The sequence below is a fragment of the Nomascus leucogenys genome, chromosome 22a, assembly GCF_006542625.1.
Source record: "Nomascus leucogenys isolate Asia chromosome 22a, Asia_NLE_v1, whole genome shotgun sequence".
NCBI classification, from domain to species: Eukaryota; Metazoa; Chordata; class Mammalia; order Primates; family Hylobatidae; genus Nomascus; species Nomascus leucogenys.
In genome coordinates this window covers 14,033,958-14,053,462 of record NC_044402.1, presented here as the reverse complement: position 1 = coordinate 14,053,462, position 19,505 = coordinate 14,033,958, and the positions used below count along the sequence as shown (strand labels likewise).

The following is a 19,505-nucleotide window of genomic DNA, read 5'->3' as shown; positions in this document are numbered from 1 at the left end:
GGTGGTGGGCGCCTGTAGTCCCAGCTACTCAGAGAGGCTGAGGCAGGAGAATGGCATGAACCCAGGAGGCGGAGCTTGCAGTGAGCCGAGATTGTGCCACTGCACTCCAGCCTGGGTGACAGAGTGAGACTCCGTTTCAAAAAAAAAAAAAAAAAAAAGACATTTATGCAGCCAAAAAACACATGCAAAAATGCTCATCACTGGCCATCAGAGAAATGCAAATCAAAACCACAATGAGATACCATCTCACACCAGTTAGAATGGCCATCATCAAAAAGTCAGGAAACAACAGGTGCTGGAGAGGATGTGGAGAAATAGGAACACTTTTACACTGTTGGTGGGACTGTAAACTAGTTCAACCATTGTGGAAGTCAGTGTGGCGATTCCTCAGGGATCTAGAACTAGAAATACCATTTGACCCAGCCATCCCATTACTGGGTATATACCCAAAGGACTATAAATCATGCTGCTATAAAGACACATGCACACGTATGTTTACTGTGGCACTATTCACAATAGCAAAGACTTGGTACCAACCCAAATGTCCAACAACGATAGACTGGATTAAGAAAATGTGGCACATATACACCATGGAATACTATGCAGCCATAAAAACTGATGAGTTCATGTCCTTTGTAGGGACATGGATGAAACTGGAAATTATCATTCTCAGTAAACTATCGCAAGGACAAAAAACCAAACACCGCATGTTCTCACTCATAGGTGGGAATTGAACAATGAGAACACATGGACACAGGAAGGGGAACATCACACTCCGGGGACTGTTGTGACGTGGGGGGAGGGGGGAGAGATAGCATTAGGAGATATACCTAATGCTAAATGATGAGTTAATGGGTGCAGCACACCAACATGGCACATGTATACATATGTAACAAACCTGCACATTGTGCACATGTACCCTAAAACTTAAAGTATAATAATAATAAAATAAAAAAAGAGGCTGTTAATTAGTCTAATAAAAAAATGTTGACTTGACCTAAGATTTTAGCAGAGAAGTGAGGTGGTCACACTGGGGATGGACCCTGGAGACAGCACAATTGGGGAATGCTGTGAGGGTAAGAGCAGTCAAGAATGTGTCCTAGATTTCAGTTCTGACCAATTTAATACTAACTGGGATGAGAAATACTGGAGAGAAACAGATTTTTTGAGGGAGATGAATCAAGAGTTCTGGATTAGACTTGCTGTATTTGAGATGCTCATTAGCCACCAAGAAGAAATGCATAATAGACAACCGAAGGGAGGAGTAGTTTGTTTCAAAGGAGTGGTCAGCAGCAGCAATATAAATTTGGGAATCATCAGCCTGAAGATGGCATTACTGCCATCAGACTGGATTAAGTCTTCCAGAGGGAGAATGTGGTAACTTAAGGAAGGAGAGTCAAAAACAAAGCCCTAGGTTCATCAGCATTTAGGGGTCACACCAAAAAGGAGCCCTCCTAGAAAACTAAAGTGACCAATGAGAAAATATAAAGAACTTGAAAGTGGTATCAAGAAAGCTAAAAGAAGAAAGCGTTTTGACCAGAGACCGGTCGACTGTGTTAAATGCTGCTGGAAAGGAAAGTAGGATGGGCATAAAAGACTGGCTGTTGGAACTGGCAATATGGAAATTGTGAGTGGCCTTGAGAAGAAATGTTTTAGTAGAGTGATGGAAACCAGAGTCTGATTTGTAATGGAAAGAAGATAAAATGGGAGGTGGAAAAACAACATCATCTACATTGAATTCTGGCCTTAAACATTTTTTTTGAAGGGGAACAGAGAAGTGGAGATGGTAGTAAAGTGAGATAAATGAAGGTTTTGTTTAAGATGGGGCATATTAGGGTATGTCTCTATCCTAATGGATACAATCCAGTGAGGAGGAAGAGTATGATGATGTTGGAGAGAAAGATGAGAATTGCACAACAGATGCAAGAGCAAGGTTGTTCAGATGGCTGCAAGGAATGGGATCCAGAACACAAGGGCTGAGGGGTAGCCTTTGATTGCAGCAGAGACATTTCTTACAGTGCAAGAGGCAGAAAAGGCAAAGCATACAAATGCAGGTATGATGGCAGATTTCCAGTTGCAACAATGGGGTTTCTATAATCAATCTTCAGCTTCTCTGAAGTATTATATAAAGGCACAGCCAAGAGTAAGAAGGGAAGAGTATTTGAGGAGTGGAAAGAAGTGCGATAAATTTTGCAGAGTGGGAAAATAAATATACAAGGGAAGAGTGATAGGATTTAATAGGCAGTAGGCTTTATAGGGAGTACTGAGGGCCCACTTAAGATTCATGATCATGAATTTAGAGTGAGACTGGTCAGTGAAATGTCAAAATGAGACTAGCATGCAATTTCTTCCCAGCAATATTCTGCTCTTGCAGGGCAAGAGCAGAGATGGTTTTAGACTTGTGGTTGGGCAGGCAAGGAGGAAAAAGAAGGGCAAGGGAGTTACAAAAGTATTTAAAAAGATGGGCTCTGAGAATTATGGTGAGAACAGAGGACAATAAGGATGTTGGGTAGTAAAAAAAAGTGATAGTGACAATGGATTAAGATTTCAGTGAGATCAAAGAAATGTTGGAGTGTGAGTACTAGAACAGACTGAAAGAATAAGAGGCAGTGGACAGAGTGTACAATGCAGGTACTACGGATTTCAGAGATAATGACATTAGAGATTACAAGGTCAAGAGTTTAATCATTTAAATCTTGACTCCATCTTGAGTTAACTTTTGTATATGGAGAAAGGCAAGGATCCAGTTTCATTTTTCTTTTGTGTATGGCTAGCCAGCTACCCCAGCACCATTTATTGAATAGGGTCTTTTCCCTAATGCTTATTTTTGTTAACTTTGTTGAAGATCAGATGGTAGTAGGGGTGTGGCTTTACTTCTGGATCCTCTATTCTGTTCCATTGGTCTATGTGTCTGGTTTTGTACCAGTACCATGCTGTTTTGGTTACTGCAGTCTTGTAGTATAGTTTGAAGTTGGGTAATGTGATCCCTCAGGCTTTGTTCTTTTTGCTTAGGATTCCTTTGGTTATTTGGGCTCTTTTTTGTTCCATATGAATTTTAGAATAGCTTTTTCTAATTCTGTGAAAAATAACATTGGTAGCTTGATAGGAATATTATTGAATCTGTAGATTGCTTGGGCAGTATGGCCATTTTAATGGTAATAGTTCTTCCAATCCATGAGCATGGACGGTTTTTCCATTCATTTGTATCATCTGTGATTTGTACTCCTCCTTGTAGAGATCTTTCACCTCCTTGGTTAGATGGATTCCTAGGGGTATTTTGTACTCCTCCTTGTAGTGTTTTGTACTCCTCCTTGTAGAGATCTTTCACCTCCTTGGTTAGATGTATTCCTAGGGGTGTGTGTGTGTGTGCAGGGGGGATATTGTAAATGGGATTGTGCTCTTGATTTGGCTCTCAGCTTGAATGATTTTGGTGTATAGGAAGGCTACTGATTTTTCTACATTGATTTTTGTATCTTGAAACTTTACCGAAATTGTTTACCAGTTCTAGGAGCTTTTTGGTAAAGTCTTTAGGGGTTTCTAGGTGTAAAATCATATTGTCAGCAAAGAGAGAGAGTTTGACTTCTTCTATTGGATGCCTTCTTCTCCTATTTGGATGCATTTTATTTCTTCCTGTTGCCTGATTGCTCTGGCTAGGACTTCCAGTACTGTGTTGAATAGAAGAGGTGAGAGTGAGCATCCTTGTCTTGTTCTGGTTCTCAAGGGGAATGCTTCCAGCTTTGGCCCATTCAGTATAATGTTGTCTGTGTGTTTGTCATAGATGTCTCCTATTATTTTGAGGTATGTTCCTTCAATGTCTTGCTGGTTGAGAGTTTTTAACATGAAGGGATGTTAGGTTTTATCAAAGGTTTTTTCTACATCTATTGAGATCATTATATAGCTTTTGTTTTTAGTTCTATTTATATGGTAAATCACATTTTTATGTTATTTAAAAAATGTCAATAGCTTTTGGGGTACAAGTAGTTTTTTTGTTACATGGATGAATTATGTAGCTGTGAATTCTGAGATTTTAGTGCAGCCATCACCCAAGTAGTGTACATTGTACCTAATGTGTGGTTTTTTATCCCTAGCTCCCTCCCAACCTCCTCCTCTGAGTCTTCAAAGTCCATTACATCAGTCTGTATGCCTTTGCTTGCTCATAGCTTAGCTCCCACTTATAAGTGAGAACATATGGTTTTTGGTTTTCCACTCCTGTGTTACTTCACTTAGAATAATGGCCTCCAGCTCCATCTAAGTTGCTGCAAAAGACATTGTTTCATTCCTTGCTATGGCTTAGTAGTATTCCATGGTGTATGTATACCATACTTTCTTTATCTGTTCATTAGTTGATGGGCACTTAGGTTTGTTCCACATCTTTGCAATTGTGAATTGTGCTGCTATAAATATATGTGTGCAAGTGTCTTTTTCATATAATGACTTCTTTTCTTTTGGGTAGATACCCAGTGGTGGGATTGCTGGATCAAATGGTAGATCTATTTGTAGTTCTTTAAGGAATCTCCACGCTGTTTTTCATAGAGGTTGTACTAATTTACATTCCCACCAGCAGTGTATAAGCATTCCCTTTCTCCCACATCCACACTGCCCCAAACAATCTATAGATTCAATGCAATTCCCATCAAAATAACAATATCATTTTTCACAGAAATAGAAAAAAAATCCTAAAATTCATATGAAACCAAAAAAAGAGTCCAAATAGCTAAAGTATTCCTAAGCAAAAAGAATAACATTTCTTGATTTGCATATGTTGAACCAATTTTGCATCCCAGGAATGAAGCCTACTTGATCGTGATGAATTAACTTTTTTTTTTTTTTTAGATGGAGTTTTGCTCTTGTCACCCAAGCTGGAATGCAATGGCGCGACCTCGGCTCACTGCAACCTCTGCCTCCCAGGTTCAAGAGATTCTCCTGCCTCAGCCTCCCGAGTAGCTGGGATTACAGGCACCCACTACCATGCCCTACTAATTTTTGTATTTTAGTAGAGACAGGATTTCACCATGTTGGCCAGGCTGGTCTTGAACTCCTGACCTCAGGTGATTTGCCCACCTCAGCCTCCCAAAGTGCTGAGATTACAGGCGTGAGTCACCGTGCCCAGCCTTGAATTAACTTTTTACTTTTTATTTTTATTTTTTAATTTTATTTATTTATTTTAATAATATTTACTTATTTTATTATACTTTAAGTTCTGGTGTACATGTGCAGAACATGCAGGTTTGTTGCACAGGTGTACATGTGTCATGGTGGTTTGCTGCACCCATCAACCCATCATTTACATTAGATATTTCTCCTAATGCTATCCCTCCTCTTGTTCCCCACCCCTCGACAGGCCCCCCGGTGTGTGATGTTCCCCTCCCTATGCTCATAGGTTCTCATTGTTCAACTCCCACTTATGAGTGAGAACATGCGGTGTTTGGTTTTCTGTTCCTGTGTTAGTTTGCTGAGAATGATGGTTTCCAGCTTCATCCATGTCCCTGCAAAAGACATGAACTCATTCTTTTTTTATGGCTGCATAGTAATATGCTGCTGTATTCTTTTTGCTAATATTTTGTCAAGAATTTTTCTGTCTATGTTCATCAAAATATTGGCTTCTAGTTTTCTTTTTTTGTTGTGTCTTTGCCAGGTTTTGGTATCAGGGTGATGCTGGCTTCATAGAATGAATTAGGGAGGAGATCCTGCTCCTCAATTTTTTGGGAATAGTTTCAGCAGGATTGGTACCAGCTCTTCTTTGCATGTCTAGTAGAATTTGGCTGTGAATTCATCTGGTCCAGGGCTTTTTTTTTGTTCATAGGTTGTAAAGACATGGAATCGACCTAAGTACCCATCAATGGTGGACTGGATAAAGACAATGTGGCACACCATGGAATACAGTGCAGCCATAAAAAGAATGAAATCATGTCCTTTCCAGCAACATAGATGCAGCTGGAGGCCATTATCCTAAGCAAATTAACACAGGCAACAGAAAACCAAATACCATATGTTCTCACTTGTAGGTGGGAGCTACTCACAGACCTGAAGATGGCGACAATAGACACTGGGGACTACTAGCTGGGGGAGGGAGGGGAGCAATGGTTGAAAAACTATTAGGTGCTATGCTCACTACCTGGGTGGTGGGCTCATTCATATTCCAAACCTCAGCATCACACAATATACCCATGTAACAAACCTGCACATGTACGTCCCCTCAAATCTAAAATAAAAGTTGAAATTATTAAATAAAAAATTTTAAGAAGAATATTACCATAGGAGTAAGATAGGGGAAAGATCATTGGAGGACAGGAAGCCTTGAAGCTAGGTACTGCATGTATCGTCCATATGGATGGTGAAGTCACCAAAAATAGTGACAAAAGTCAAGTGGAGAGGAAGGCAGGGACCCAGAGATTAACCTTGTAAATGAATGAATGTGAGTGGTGAGGAGGTCACCAAATGCTGGCAACCAAGAAGAATTAGAGGGAGGTAAAGTCTGAGTTCAAAAAAGCTCCACGTTTCAAACAAGAGGACAGGAGTAATGATTAAGCAGTAATGCTAAGGAGCAAAGACAACAACCGTCACCCTGGGTTTTGAAATATGTGATATGTGGGAGGGCTGAGGGGAAAGAATGTCATCTGGGGATGACCCGGTACTCTTTATGGAAAGAAAGTTAAGGGACCATTCAGAGAAAAAGTGAGTGATATGGGGGAGTTTGTTAATCACAGGCCACAAATTCTAATGAAAGGATTTGGGTGGATAGAGAGGGATAAAAGTTTGAATCAAATTAGAGGACATTCAGAACAGTATGTGGGATAGGATAACCAGAAATGATCTGGGGAGGCTTATGTTTCTGGTAACTGATGGGAGGCCTGATGGTTTATGTCTTAAGAATATCCTAGAGGAGGAAAGGGGGTAATAAGTCCAAACTGGAGTACATGGGGCTGCTGCATAGCTGTTCCCACCATTAACTCCATGTGGTATGAAGGCCAGGAGGACAAACAAGGCCTTGCAAAGGAATTGCTAGTTGGGTGTGGTGGAGTGTACCTGTAGTCCCAGCTACGTGAGAGGCTGAGGTGGGAGGACTGCTTGAGCCTAGGAGTTTGAGGCTGTAGTGAGCCATGATTGTGCCTCTGCATTCCAGCCTGGGCAACACAGAGAGACCCTGTCTCAAAAAAAAAAAAAAATTGCTGGTTTAGGCAGTCGCAGCTTGATACTGTGAGAACTTCCCTTATTGCTTCAGCACAGTGGTGACCAGTTGGGGAAAAGGTGGTTTCACCTAAAGAACCTGTTGCTGAAGTTGTTTGTTTTCTTGAGAGGTTGAGGTGGCCTCATGAGTGTGATCCCAAAGAATTAAGACTGGTGCTTCTCTCCCATGACTTTCATTTGTAAGGCAGAATCAAGCATGAGGAGTTGAGAATGACCCCTCTCCTATGGCTCATGGAAGTAAGGTAGATATTGGTGTTTGGATAAAGATGAGGAGGCTAGGACCTCCTCTTCACAGAACAACATAAGAAAAGGAGCCAAGTTTCTATCTGGATTGACATAGTGTAGCATATGATAGCAGAGAGTGGAAAAAGACACAATTATTAGGTTGGTGCAAAAATAATCGTCGTTTTTGCCATTAAAAGCAATTGCAAAAACCGCGATTACTTTTGCACCAACCTAGTAAAACTAAAGGAATTCAGCAGAAGCAGACTATAAGCCATTAGGAAGTCAAAGAGATTTGGGCAAGGTTATTTGTCTATCCCTATACTGATGCATACTGTTTTAATCTATTGCTTTATAATAAGTCATGCTAGGACAAATTTTTGTTTTTTTTTTCTCTAAAATTATGTTTGTTATTCATGGTGTATCATTCTCCCATATGCATTTTGTGTTTGGCTTGCCAATTTCCACACCCTCCCTGACACAAAAAAGAAAACACACACACACACACACACACACACACACACAACCAAAAACATTGTTATAATTTTTCTTGGAATCATATTGAATTGATAAATTTGTAATACATTTTATTTGTAATAAACTTATTTATAAAATAAATCTTTATAATACCAGAAGTCCCTGCTTATAAACATGAAATCTCTTATTTATTTTGGTCTTTTTTTATGGCCTTCATTAGTTTTATAATTTCTACACAGTAGGCCTTGCAACTCCTTTTTTTATTCCTGGGTACTTTTTGGGATTTCTTACCTTAATAGGATTTTTAAAATTATAATCTTTAATTAGTCCTTGGTGGAGTGATTTTTATACATTGCTATTCTATCTCACAACCTTCTAGCATACCCATATTTGTTCTGAGTTTTTCTATAGATCTTTTTGGATTTTTATGTAGGTATACATATTATCTATGAGTAATAAAATTTTGTTTCTTATTTTTTAAGTTTTAAATTTATTTTCCTTTATATTCACTGAATTTGGGGTCTAGGAGGTCATCAATTAGCTAGGAACAATAATTAAAATGATACTATTAGTAGTTGAAATGTGTAATGGCATTATGATATTGTGATATAATGAGAAATACATATTTGGTTTTCGTCCCTGGCTCCTGATAGAGAACTCCTAAAACCTCTGTAATTTCCTGCATGATGGAGTGCTAGGAACATCCTTTGTTATAACATTTGGTCTTTGGCCCCAGTTCCTGATACAGAACCCCTAAACTCCTTAGAATTTCCTGGGTGATGGGACTATCTTTTGTTCTAATGAAGCAACTCTTGACAGACTCCCAGATAGCTTCAAGATGTGGGGTGGTCACCAGAAAAAGCAAGCCACGATTAGAAGCTGAGAGCCTTCAGCCCCACAGCACATCTCCCAGGAAGTGAGGAGGGGGTGGAGATTGAATAAATAATTGATCATGCCTATGTGATAAAGCTTCCATAAAAATCCTTACAGTGCAGGTTTTGGAATGCTAAAACACATCCACATACCAGGGGTGTGGCGTGTCACAACTCCACGGGGACAGAAGCTCCTTTCCTTGGGAATCTTCCGGACCTTGCCCAACTGTTTACTGTATCCCTTGTTTTGACCTTTATAATAAACTGGCAAACCTAAATAAACGTTCCCCTGAGTTCTGTGAGTTGTGCTAGCAAATTATTGAACTCAAGGAAGGGTTTGTGGTACCTCCCCAAATTATAATTAGTTGATTAGAACTACAACCTGGGACTTGTGACCGGCATTCGAATTGGGGGACAGTCTTGTGGGACTGAGCCTTTAATCTGTTGTTGGTTGGGGAGGGGGGTCTGTGCTAACTCCAGATAGCTAGTGCCAGAATTGAATTAAATCATAGGACACCTACTCGGTCATCCACAGAGAACTGGAGAATCGCTCGGTGTCGAAAATCCATACATTTGGTATTAGAGTGTTACGAAATGAATATAGAGAGAAACAGTTGTTTCCTTCCCTATATAGATGCTCTCAGATATTACAGTAGTAATGAAAAAAATGCAAACATAAACTAAGTAATGTGGTATTTCAGGAACAACAATACCTATTTATACATGGCAGGAATAGCAGATAATCTCTGGGAGAAAGTAATATATTAAAGGAGGGCATGGGATAAATGAAATTAGGAGACACACTAAAGTCACAATTAACATGGCAAAAAGTCACAGCAAGAAAACATACTCAGTGTATCACACAAGTAGACAAGATACAGTATTGAAGAATAAATTTTTAGGTATTTTTAGGAAACAATTTTCCTCCCCTATGTCTATGTATTTATTTCTGCTGCCAGTTAAACATTACTGCTACCAGTTAAACATTACTGCTACAAAATACAAAAGGCCAACATCAACATTTAATGAAGCTGTAAACCTACCATCAAGTATTGTATCCACAACGAAGCCTAGTAATGCCACATCATTGGCACAGGGGCATTTTGTCACTTTGAGATCTACCACATGTGGATATAATTTACTGATCTCGCTTTCTGGAATCACATCCCCAAGAGTCCACTGAAGAATCGGTTCTGCAGAAATCAAATTTGGGTGTTTAAATTGTGGGAGCACCCTTGAAAATGGATGCTACTTTCCTTTAAAGGTTTTAAAAGAACTATGTAAAGAAACTATTCTATAGTTCAAAAGAGGTGCATTACCTCACTCTGCATTGGTTAAAAATCAGTCAGTGACTATTTTCCAGAATATAAGGAGTAAAGTCTAATTCCCCTTGGTGGGGGGCTGGCAAGGTTACATTGCAGAAGAGCATGTGGAATGGGAGAGGTTGCTTTGGCCACATTTGAAAAATACCATTTGCCACAGGATCTATCCCTAGAAATGGAATTGCTGGATCACAGAATACGCACATTTATAACTTCTGAGCCCACTCATTTACTTTTTGTTCTCTTCCCAATCCCACTGAAATAGCAGTAGATATATAAAAATGAGAATAAATCCAGAGTAGCAGTGGAGAACAGGGACAGTTATCATTAGTGGCCAAGAGACTTAGAGGGATTTCTGGAAGGTAGTTGAAAAATACTATTTGCCACAGGATCTATCTGTATAAATGGAATTGCTGGGTCATAGAATACATTTATAACTTCGGCTTCAAGAGCCCACTCATTTACTTTTTGTTCTCTTCCCAATCTCATTGAAACAACAGTAGGTAGATGAAAATGAGAATAAATCCAGAGTAGCAGTGGTGAACAGGGACAGTTATCATTAGGGGCCAAGAGACTCAGAAGGATTTCTGCCAGACAGAAGTTGGGAATGAGATGCAGAAGAAAAAGCAATCAGAGGTGAAGCATCTCCAATGCAGCACAGGCAGAATAGCAGCACTAGTGGTGAATTAGGTCTTTCACGTGGCAAACCAGGCCTTCCAGAATCTGACGTCCTCTTGGTTCCTCAGCTTTACTTCTTGCCAGAACTGGCCTCCCATTACAGGCTCTAGTTTGTGGGGCTTTGAATATCTGTTTTTCTCACAACCCTATTTTTCAGTCCTTGATGTGAATGTCTCCCTCTTTGGGAAGCCTTCCATGACGCCCTAGAATGAGTGAGGCTCTCCTCCCAGGTGCTCCAATAGGACTCTGCACTCACTGTAACTAGAAGAATGAGGGTACACTCTTCCTCACCAGACCAGGGTAGACAATGAGCCTTTTGAAAGAACGTCATCAAACAAGGCGTCACAAATTTTAAAACTTAAAATATTACTTTTGGATACGCAAAGGATTGGAGCTAAAGTCAAATTTTCATGCATTAAAAAAAGGGAGAGTTTTTTTTCTTTTGGAAAAAAAACAAGAAAAAAAAAGAGTACAAAAAGTAAGCTGGGGCAATTTGAAAGACTACTGCTGTCTGAATTTCAAAAATAGTCAAAGGACTTTTAAAAGCAGATAACTAATAACCAGTTATTTAGCTATTTACATTATCCTCTGTCTCCCCAAGTTTCAATAAAATCTGCTACAAACCCAAAGACTTTATGTGATATTTTTTTCACTTTGTGCAAAGCAAGAAAAGAAGCTAACTTTTCATCTGGGTTGACATAGTGCAGCACAGGGACAGCCAAGAAGGGAAAGAGACACAATCTCTAACTACATTAATTCACCAGGAAGTCACTCCAGAATTCAAAGAAACGCGGGGCAAAGCAGCTGACATTGCAGAGTGTAGAATGTGTTTGCAGACCATTCACACCCAGGTCAGGGAGATTTCAGCTTACCACTGGACATCACTGAGCTGACAATGCCCCCCTACTTATATACAAGTTCCTGAAGTCAGGTAGTATATCTTAAGCATTTTAAGAACAAGGAAGTGATTAAAAGTTTTGACTGCTACTAAGAAGCTAAAAAAGGGACAGAAAAGTGACCAATATGAAGGTCGCTGGTGACTGTGATTAGCAACAGTTTGAGTAGTGTGGAGGAGACAGAAACAAATGAGTGGTTTGGGGTGTGGATTGGATATGAAGAAATAGAGACAAGGTTTTCACTCTCTTTTGAGTTCAGTAGTGAATAAAGATTTCTAACTCTAGCTTTAACTCTTGATTCCTATTTCCCAGTGTCTGTTCCTCCTGTCTTCAGCATTTTGGTGAATGATAACATCCTCTACTTGAATGCTTGAGTAAGAAATCCAGGCATCATCCTTGTTAATTCTGTTTTCCCCCATCTTAGTCCAAGAAGCCATAGCAGCTCTACTTTCAAAATGTATTGTGAAGGCTCTGCTCACCACCTCCACTGCTAATGCTACTGTCCATCTACTCCAGACCTTCTCAGGGGGACTATTGCAACAACTGCTACCAGTTTCCTTTATTCCATTCTTGCTATACTTCCTCAAGAGTTATTCTCTACATAGCAGCCAAAATGATCTTTTCATCATAAAAGATAAATCAGAATTTATTACTTCTCTGCTTAAAATACCCCAATGGCTTTAAATTATAATTACAATAAAGTCCGCACTTTTTACCAAGATTCCTGCCAGCTTCTCCAAACTCATGATCCACCACTCTGTTATTTACTATGCTTCAGCAACCTTAGTCTCCTTTTAGTTCCTCAAACAGATCAATCTCATCTCCGCATCTGGAGCTTTCAAAGATCTACCAAGTTGTGAAGCTTTTTGCTGCAATTATACCTCAGTACATTCTAAACAAATGTAAGTTAGCATTTCAGATCTTTAAAAAATTGGTATAACGATTTTATATTGATATTTCAGTACTTAAAAAGTAGCATAGGATATCAAACTATCAGAGTCCCAAAGACAGTATTGCAATCACTATTGAATAATTAGTAACACTTTTTTTTTTTTTTTAATTTGAAAGCTACCTAAAACTACTTACTTTTTTGGAATAAGTAAACATAATCAAGTTTATAAGCCATTGTTTATAATGACCTTCAATGTGGCCACAGTAAAATATGTATTTCCCTTTTTTTTTTTTTTTTGAAACACAGTCTCACTCTTGCCCAGGCTGGAATACAATGGTGCAATCTCGGCTCACTGCAACCTCTGCCTCCTGGGTTTAAGCGATTCTCCTGCCTCAGTCTCCCAAGTAGCTGGGACTACAGATGTGCATCACCACGCTTGGTTAACTTTTGTTATTTTTTTTTTTTTAAGTAGAGATGGAGTTTCACCATGTTGGCCAGGCTGGTCTCAAACTCCTGGCCTCAAGTGATCTGCCCACCTCGGCCTCTCAAAGTGCTGAGATTACAGGCATGAGCCACCACGCCCAGCCTGTATTTCCACATTTCTATAGCACTCTTTGCAGATCTCTGTTAATAATTTATCCACATGTATTTAATTCTTTATCCTATCAGATTGTGAGTGCCTCAAGGGTCATAATTATCTCTTATATTTTTTTTAATTTTTTTTATCTCTAGGACCTTCGCACAGAATCTGGCATATAGCAGATGTCAAAGTTTGTTGAAAGAATATATGAATTCCATTTTACTTCTGTCTGTTGGCATTTACCTCGAATACCATCCAATAGAGTTCCTTCAGTAGCATAAATATTTAGTCCATGATGTAAAGTGATCCTTACTAACCATTCTTCTACAGCTGCAATATCTGTTTGAAAACAAAAGGCAAATAATCAACTATTTTTTCATAGGTTGTGTTTGGTGAAATTTAAGGATATGTGAACATTACCAACAATGATAGCCTTTCCTTTTCCAACCATTTTGTTGGCATTTATATGTCAAATTTCATATGTTTTCCCTATAAACATTTTGCTCACAAAATAATGGAAAAAGAATTATGAAGTGATCTTACCACCATAGCAATGAATCTAGATACTAATATTTATGTCATAATTTTTCTCCTAGAGCTGTAGAGGCTTGATAAAAAGCGAATTATGACTCTTCTTGTGAAGCAGACCATGATTAATTAAAATGTGTCATATAAACCCTAAGGTGAACAACAAAGAAAGCTTTTAAGGTATAACTAATAAGCCAATAGTGGAGATACAATGGAATAATAGAAAAGAATTAATATGAAGACAGAAAAAGAGGAGAAAAGCAAAACAGAGAAGATTGAACAAATAGAAACAACCTGCAAGGTGGTAGATTTTAATATAACTAGCCATATCAACAATTACATTAAATGTAAGTGGTCTAAAATATCATCTAAAAGACTAGATTTGACAGATTAGGTGTAAAAATCAAGATTAAACTATATGTTATTTATAAGAAACTTATTTTAAATGTAAAAGCATAAATAAGTTAAAAGTAAAAGAATGGATAGGGCCCGGGGAAGCCAACAGCAGTAGCTTTAGCCTGGGAGCTGCTGAAGTGGCTGTACCCACAGGCCAAGGCTGAGGTTAAAACTGAAACAGGGGTTCACTCATGAAGAACACACCTGGTCCAAATGGTCTGGCTGCATAGGCCCTCATGTCCACCCAGGCATCTAGGCAGGTCTGTGCACTGTCATGGCAAGGCTATGGCTACACTGGTGGCTACTAAAGCAGCCAGTGCCCAAGTACATCAATTGCTATCTGTGCCTCTTGCTGTCACCACTCTCCATCAAGAAGTTCCTGGACTTTGGGAGACATAATGGCTTCAGAGAACATCATATATGATTTCACAAAAGGAGATTCCCGTGCTACTGGTTAACACAGTGAATGAAGCCAATTTTCTGCTGGGTAAGTGGTTTAACAGGCCTTCAGTGGGATTGGTTCAAAGTTGGTATATGCAGAACTTTCTTGAAGTTTTAGAATATAAAAATAAGGGCCAGGCACGGTGGCTCATGCCTGTAATCCCAGCACTTTGGGAGGCCGAGGCGGGCAGATCATGAGGTCAGGAGATCGAGACCATCTTGGCTATCATGGTGAAGCCCCGCCTCTACTAAAAATACCAAAAAAAAAAAAAAAAGAAAAAAAATTAGCTGGGCGTGGTGGCAGGCATCTGTAGTCCTAGCTACTTGGGAGGCTGAGGCAGGAGAATGGCCTGAACCTGGGAGGTGGAGCTTGCAGTGAGCCGAGTGAGCCACTGCACTCCAGCCTGGGCAACAGAGCAAGACTCCGTCTCAAAAAAAAAAAAAAAAAGAATATAAAAATAAGAGCCCTGAAGATCCACATGTCTTAGATAACTTTCAATAAGTACTGATGAAAGCCAGAAAAATGTGGTTTCTATAGTGGTACATGGAGTGATTGAACATAAGAAAAATTATGTGTTTGAGTCTTTTATTAGCACTACAGCCAGTATCTTCCAGAATGGTTTTATCCCAACTCCATTTCTTCCCACATGCTTATTAACTAGCACGCACTTCTGTTTGATGGTGACACTATCCCTGCTCATTCTAAACACAGAAGAAATATTGATCTCACCTGTAATGTGGCTGATGTAGTGAACAATGTATATGAAACAGCCAAGAGGCTGTGTGAATAGTATTAGCTGGTAGCTCCAGAGGTGGAATTTGAAGAGTTCAATGCCAAAGCTCCAGACAAACCTATTCAAGTAGTTTATGTGCTGCTACATCTGTTATACATGCAATTCAAGAACTCAATGAGAACAACAGTAGCACTCCATGGAGACAGAAAATAGAGATACTTGGCTGTTAAAACCCTTGTTATTTGGGTTAAAAAAAAAAAAACATTTCTTCATTAAGTGACCGAGGTGGTGGTGTCTCACTTTGAAAATGTATCTTTTTTAAACTATGTGTATTCAAATTCTAATAGACATAGCTGTAGCCTGTAAGAGTTGTCCCTTTGGCTGGATTCAGTTAAAATTCACTATTTTTTTCATCTGCATGACACATATTTTTAAGGAGATCTAATACTATGTGATGGAATAAATGGGTATTGATGCTGTCACTTATTTAAAGGCTGTTTTAAGTGAATCATTTGAGAGACTTCCAGTTTTAAAGAACTACTTGGCACTATTACAAAACTACACCTGATGATTGATGTGATACTAGCAGTAAATCCAGAGATGCTTCAAAATATAAGACTAAACAGGAAAAGGTCAGTACTGATAGAACTTTGTAGCCCTCTATGTGAAGAAAGACTGTCTTTTATAATTCAATCAGAGAGAACGCCTTTCTTCTACCAACTCTTGAGCATGGCACCATAACTACTCCAGTGGCTGAATGTTTATTTCTTCCATACCAGCTGGATATTTTCATGGAGCCTTTCCTGTAGCCACTCTGGCTCTTCCATTAAACTAGTAACTTGAATAATTTTTTTACCATATCTTGCTGCAGTGTGGTTAGTGACACAAAGAAAGAGCTTCTCTAGAGCTCTAGCATCCTCATAACCTCCATCTCATTATTATAGAGTTGAGTGTCTACAGTCTCCACAGGATTCTGAACTTTCTTCCCATTCTGGACGTAGCATATACCCACTGTGACCAAATATAATGCTTGTCTCAAACCACTGATTAGGGACTCAGGGTATGTGAAACTTAAAGACATCAGCTGAGTCCATCTGATAATTCAGTCCCAGGGTCCTTCCTTCCTCATATGCATATCTCCTCCACTCTCTTAGACTTTTGTCTTCCTCCACCTGATTATATTTTCATCATGAGGTATGGGTACTTTTGTGTTAGATCTTACTCACTGATGCACTGGTTTTATTTTATTTATTTATTTTTTGAGACAGAGTCTCTGTCTCCCAGGCTGGAGTGCAGTGGCGCCATCTCAGCTCACTGCAACCCCCACTTCCTGGGTTCAAGTGATCCTCCTGCCTCAGCCTCCCAAGTAGCTGGAATTACAGGCATGTGCCACCACACCCAGCTAATTTTTGTATTTTTAGTAGAGACAGGTTTTCACCATGTTGGCCAGGCTGGTCTTGAACTCCTGACTTCAAGTGATCCACCTGCCTTGGCCTCCCAAAGTATTGGGATTACAGGTGTGAGCCACTGCACCTGGCTGGTTTTAAGATTCATTTGTGTACTTCCATTCTGTTGATGAAAGTGTTCCAAAAGTTGTCTTGAATAAAAGGTGAAAGGATGAAAAAATATGATACTAATCAAAAGAAAGCTGTAGCAGCCATATCAATATCTGACAAAGGAGAGTTCAGGTCAATGCAATATCAGAAATAAAGAGGGACAATATATATGACAAAGGCATGACAACCCTAAGTGTAGACATGCTTAACAACACAGCTTCAAAATACGTAAATCAAAAGTTATGTCAAGAGTACACGGGGCATTTACTAAATAAGCCATAAAACACATTTTAATAAATTAAATTGCTATCACATGAAATATGCCCTCTAAACATAATGGAATAAGCTAGAAAAATCAATAACAGAAAGATATCTGAAAAATTCCCCAATATTTGAACATTTTACAACACACTTCTAAAAAACCATATATCAAAGAGAAAGTGCTGTGGGGAATTAGAAAATATTTTTAATTGAAAGAAAATGAAAACACAACATCACAATTTATTGGATGCAGATAAAGCAATGCTTAGAGAGAAATATATAGCAGTAAAATACTTGCATTAGAAAAAAGAAATCTCAAATCAATTCCAGTAAGTTCTCACTTAACATCGTCAATATGTTCTTGGAAACTAGGACTTTAGGCAAAACAATGTATAATAGAACCAATTTCACCATAGGCAAATTGATATAAACAAGAGTTAAGTTTCTATGGCATGTATCTGGTTACAAAAACATCACCAAACTTCTAAATAAAGACCCCAAATTCTTCTAATATTAAAATAAATGTGAGCTATGCATAGATTTTAAAAAGATTAATAAAAACAACTAAGATAATTATTTACCCAATTTTTGGTGAATCGATAAGTAATGGTGGTCATAGCGGTGGTGGATTAAATCAAGGAATAAATGTTTGCAAAGCAAAAACTGTAAGGAGCATCCTCTACCACATGCAGTTAAAAAACAATAGCAAACATGGCAGGCTAACTGAGGGCTTTTGTATTGCATCGTTTACTGTCATGCATTTGTTTGTATGATTATCGTATACTTTATAAATTTTTACTTTATAATAATTTGTAAGCATTCATTCATTTTCTAGCCTGCTTATTTCAGTTCAGAATCAGGGGAGCCTACTCCAGCAACTCAGGAACAAGGCGGGAACCAACCCTAGATAGAACACCATTTCTTCACAAGGTGCACTTACACACACACACCCAAGCTCAGTCATATGGGGACAATTTAGACACACCAATTAACCCAACATGCACATCTTTGGCTGTGCTAGGAAACTAGAGTACTCACAGAAAACCTATGCAGACATGGGGAGAACATGAGCACTCCCCACAGATAGTGGCCCTGGCCAGGAATTGACTTTTTTTCCTCATCAATATTATAATGAAATGATGTTGAATGAAATGAGGTTATTCGAGGATCTGCTGTATATGAAGCAGGCTTTGGAAGATAGTAAAGAGTTTGTAAAGGGTCAGATAGTAAATATTTGGGGCTTTGTATGTTATATGATATCTGTTACACCACTTCAACTATACCACTGTAGCATAAAAGCAGCCATAGAAGACACATAAATAAATGAGCATGATTGTGTTCCAATAAAATTTTATTTACAAAAATAGGCAGTAGGCAGGATCAGGGGTCAGTAGTTTGCTGACCCCTGATCTAAAGATTCCCAACTTAACAAACTAGAAAAAAAAAAAAAAAGAAGCAAATTAAACCCAGTGCAAGTAGAAGGATAAGATAAAGAGTGACAACTGACGAAATTAGGAACAGAAAAACAATATACACAATTAATGAAATCAAAAGATGTCTCTTTGAAACATAAAAACTGATGAACCTCTGCAAGACTAAAAATTTAAAAAATACAAATAATTCATGTTAGAGATAAAATAGGGAACACCACTACAGACACTATAGATATTCTAAGGATAAGAAGGGAATATCACAAACAACTCCATGTCCATAGATTCAACAACTTAGATGAAATGGACACTTTCTTTGAAAGACACAAACTGTCAAAGCTCACTTAAAGAGAAACAGAAAACTTGAATATTCCTAAATCTATTAAGGGATAATGAATGTGTATTTAAAATCCTTTCACAAAGAAAACTCCAAGCCCAGATATCTTCACTGGTTAATCCCACCAAACATTTAATGAAAGGGTGACACCAATTCTATAAAAACTCGTCCACAATATAGAAAAGCAGGGAACTCATCCCAACTCATTCCAACTCATTTTATAATGACAACCTTACTCAGATACTAGAATGAGATAAAGACATTCCAAGAAAAGAAAATAAATCTCCATACTGATAACCTAGAAAACCTACTAGCCAAATGAATTCAGGAATATATAAGATAACACATCATGACCAAGTGTTTTTTGTCCTAGGATTCCAAGACTGGTTCAAAATTCCAAAATGAATCAATGTAATTTATCATATCAACAGACAATTATAAGAAAATCCTTATAATCATCTCAATAGATGCAAAAAATCATTTAACAAGATTTGACACCAATAATAAAAACTCGGCAAACTTGTAATGAAGGAAATTTCTTCAATCTGATGAAGGGCACCTATGTAAAACACGAATGTTTTTTCCCTGAAATTGGAAACAAGGCAAGGATGTCCTCTCTTATATTCCTTTCATACTGGAATCATACTAGAGGTCCTACCAGTACAATGAGGTGAAAAAAAAAAGAAAAGAAAGAA

General features: G+C 38.5%; 1 protein-coding gene across 1 annotated transcript in view; it reads right to left on the bottom strand.

Moving 5' to 3' along the window:
• The window catches only part of CATSPERB (cation channel sperm associated auxiliary subunit beta), a 153,847-nt gene that overhangs the window by 118,766 nt on the left and 15,576 nt on the right, over window positions 1-19,505 (bottom strand). Inside the window, exons 5-6 of the mRNA XM_030803388.1 lie at window positions 13,371-13,466; window positions 9,803-9,952 (exon numbers count right to left, since the gene is read on the bottom strand). Of these exons, the coding sequence (XP_030659248.1) occupies window positions 9,803-9,952; window positions 13,371-13,466 (246 nt within the window). The remainder of the gene's footprint in view (window positions 1-9,802; window positions 9,953-13,370; window positions 13,467-19,505) is intronic.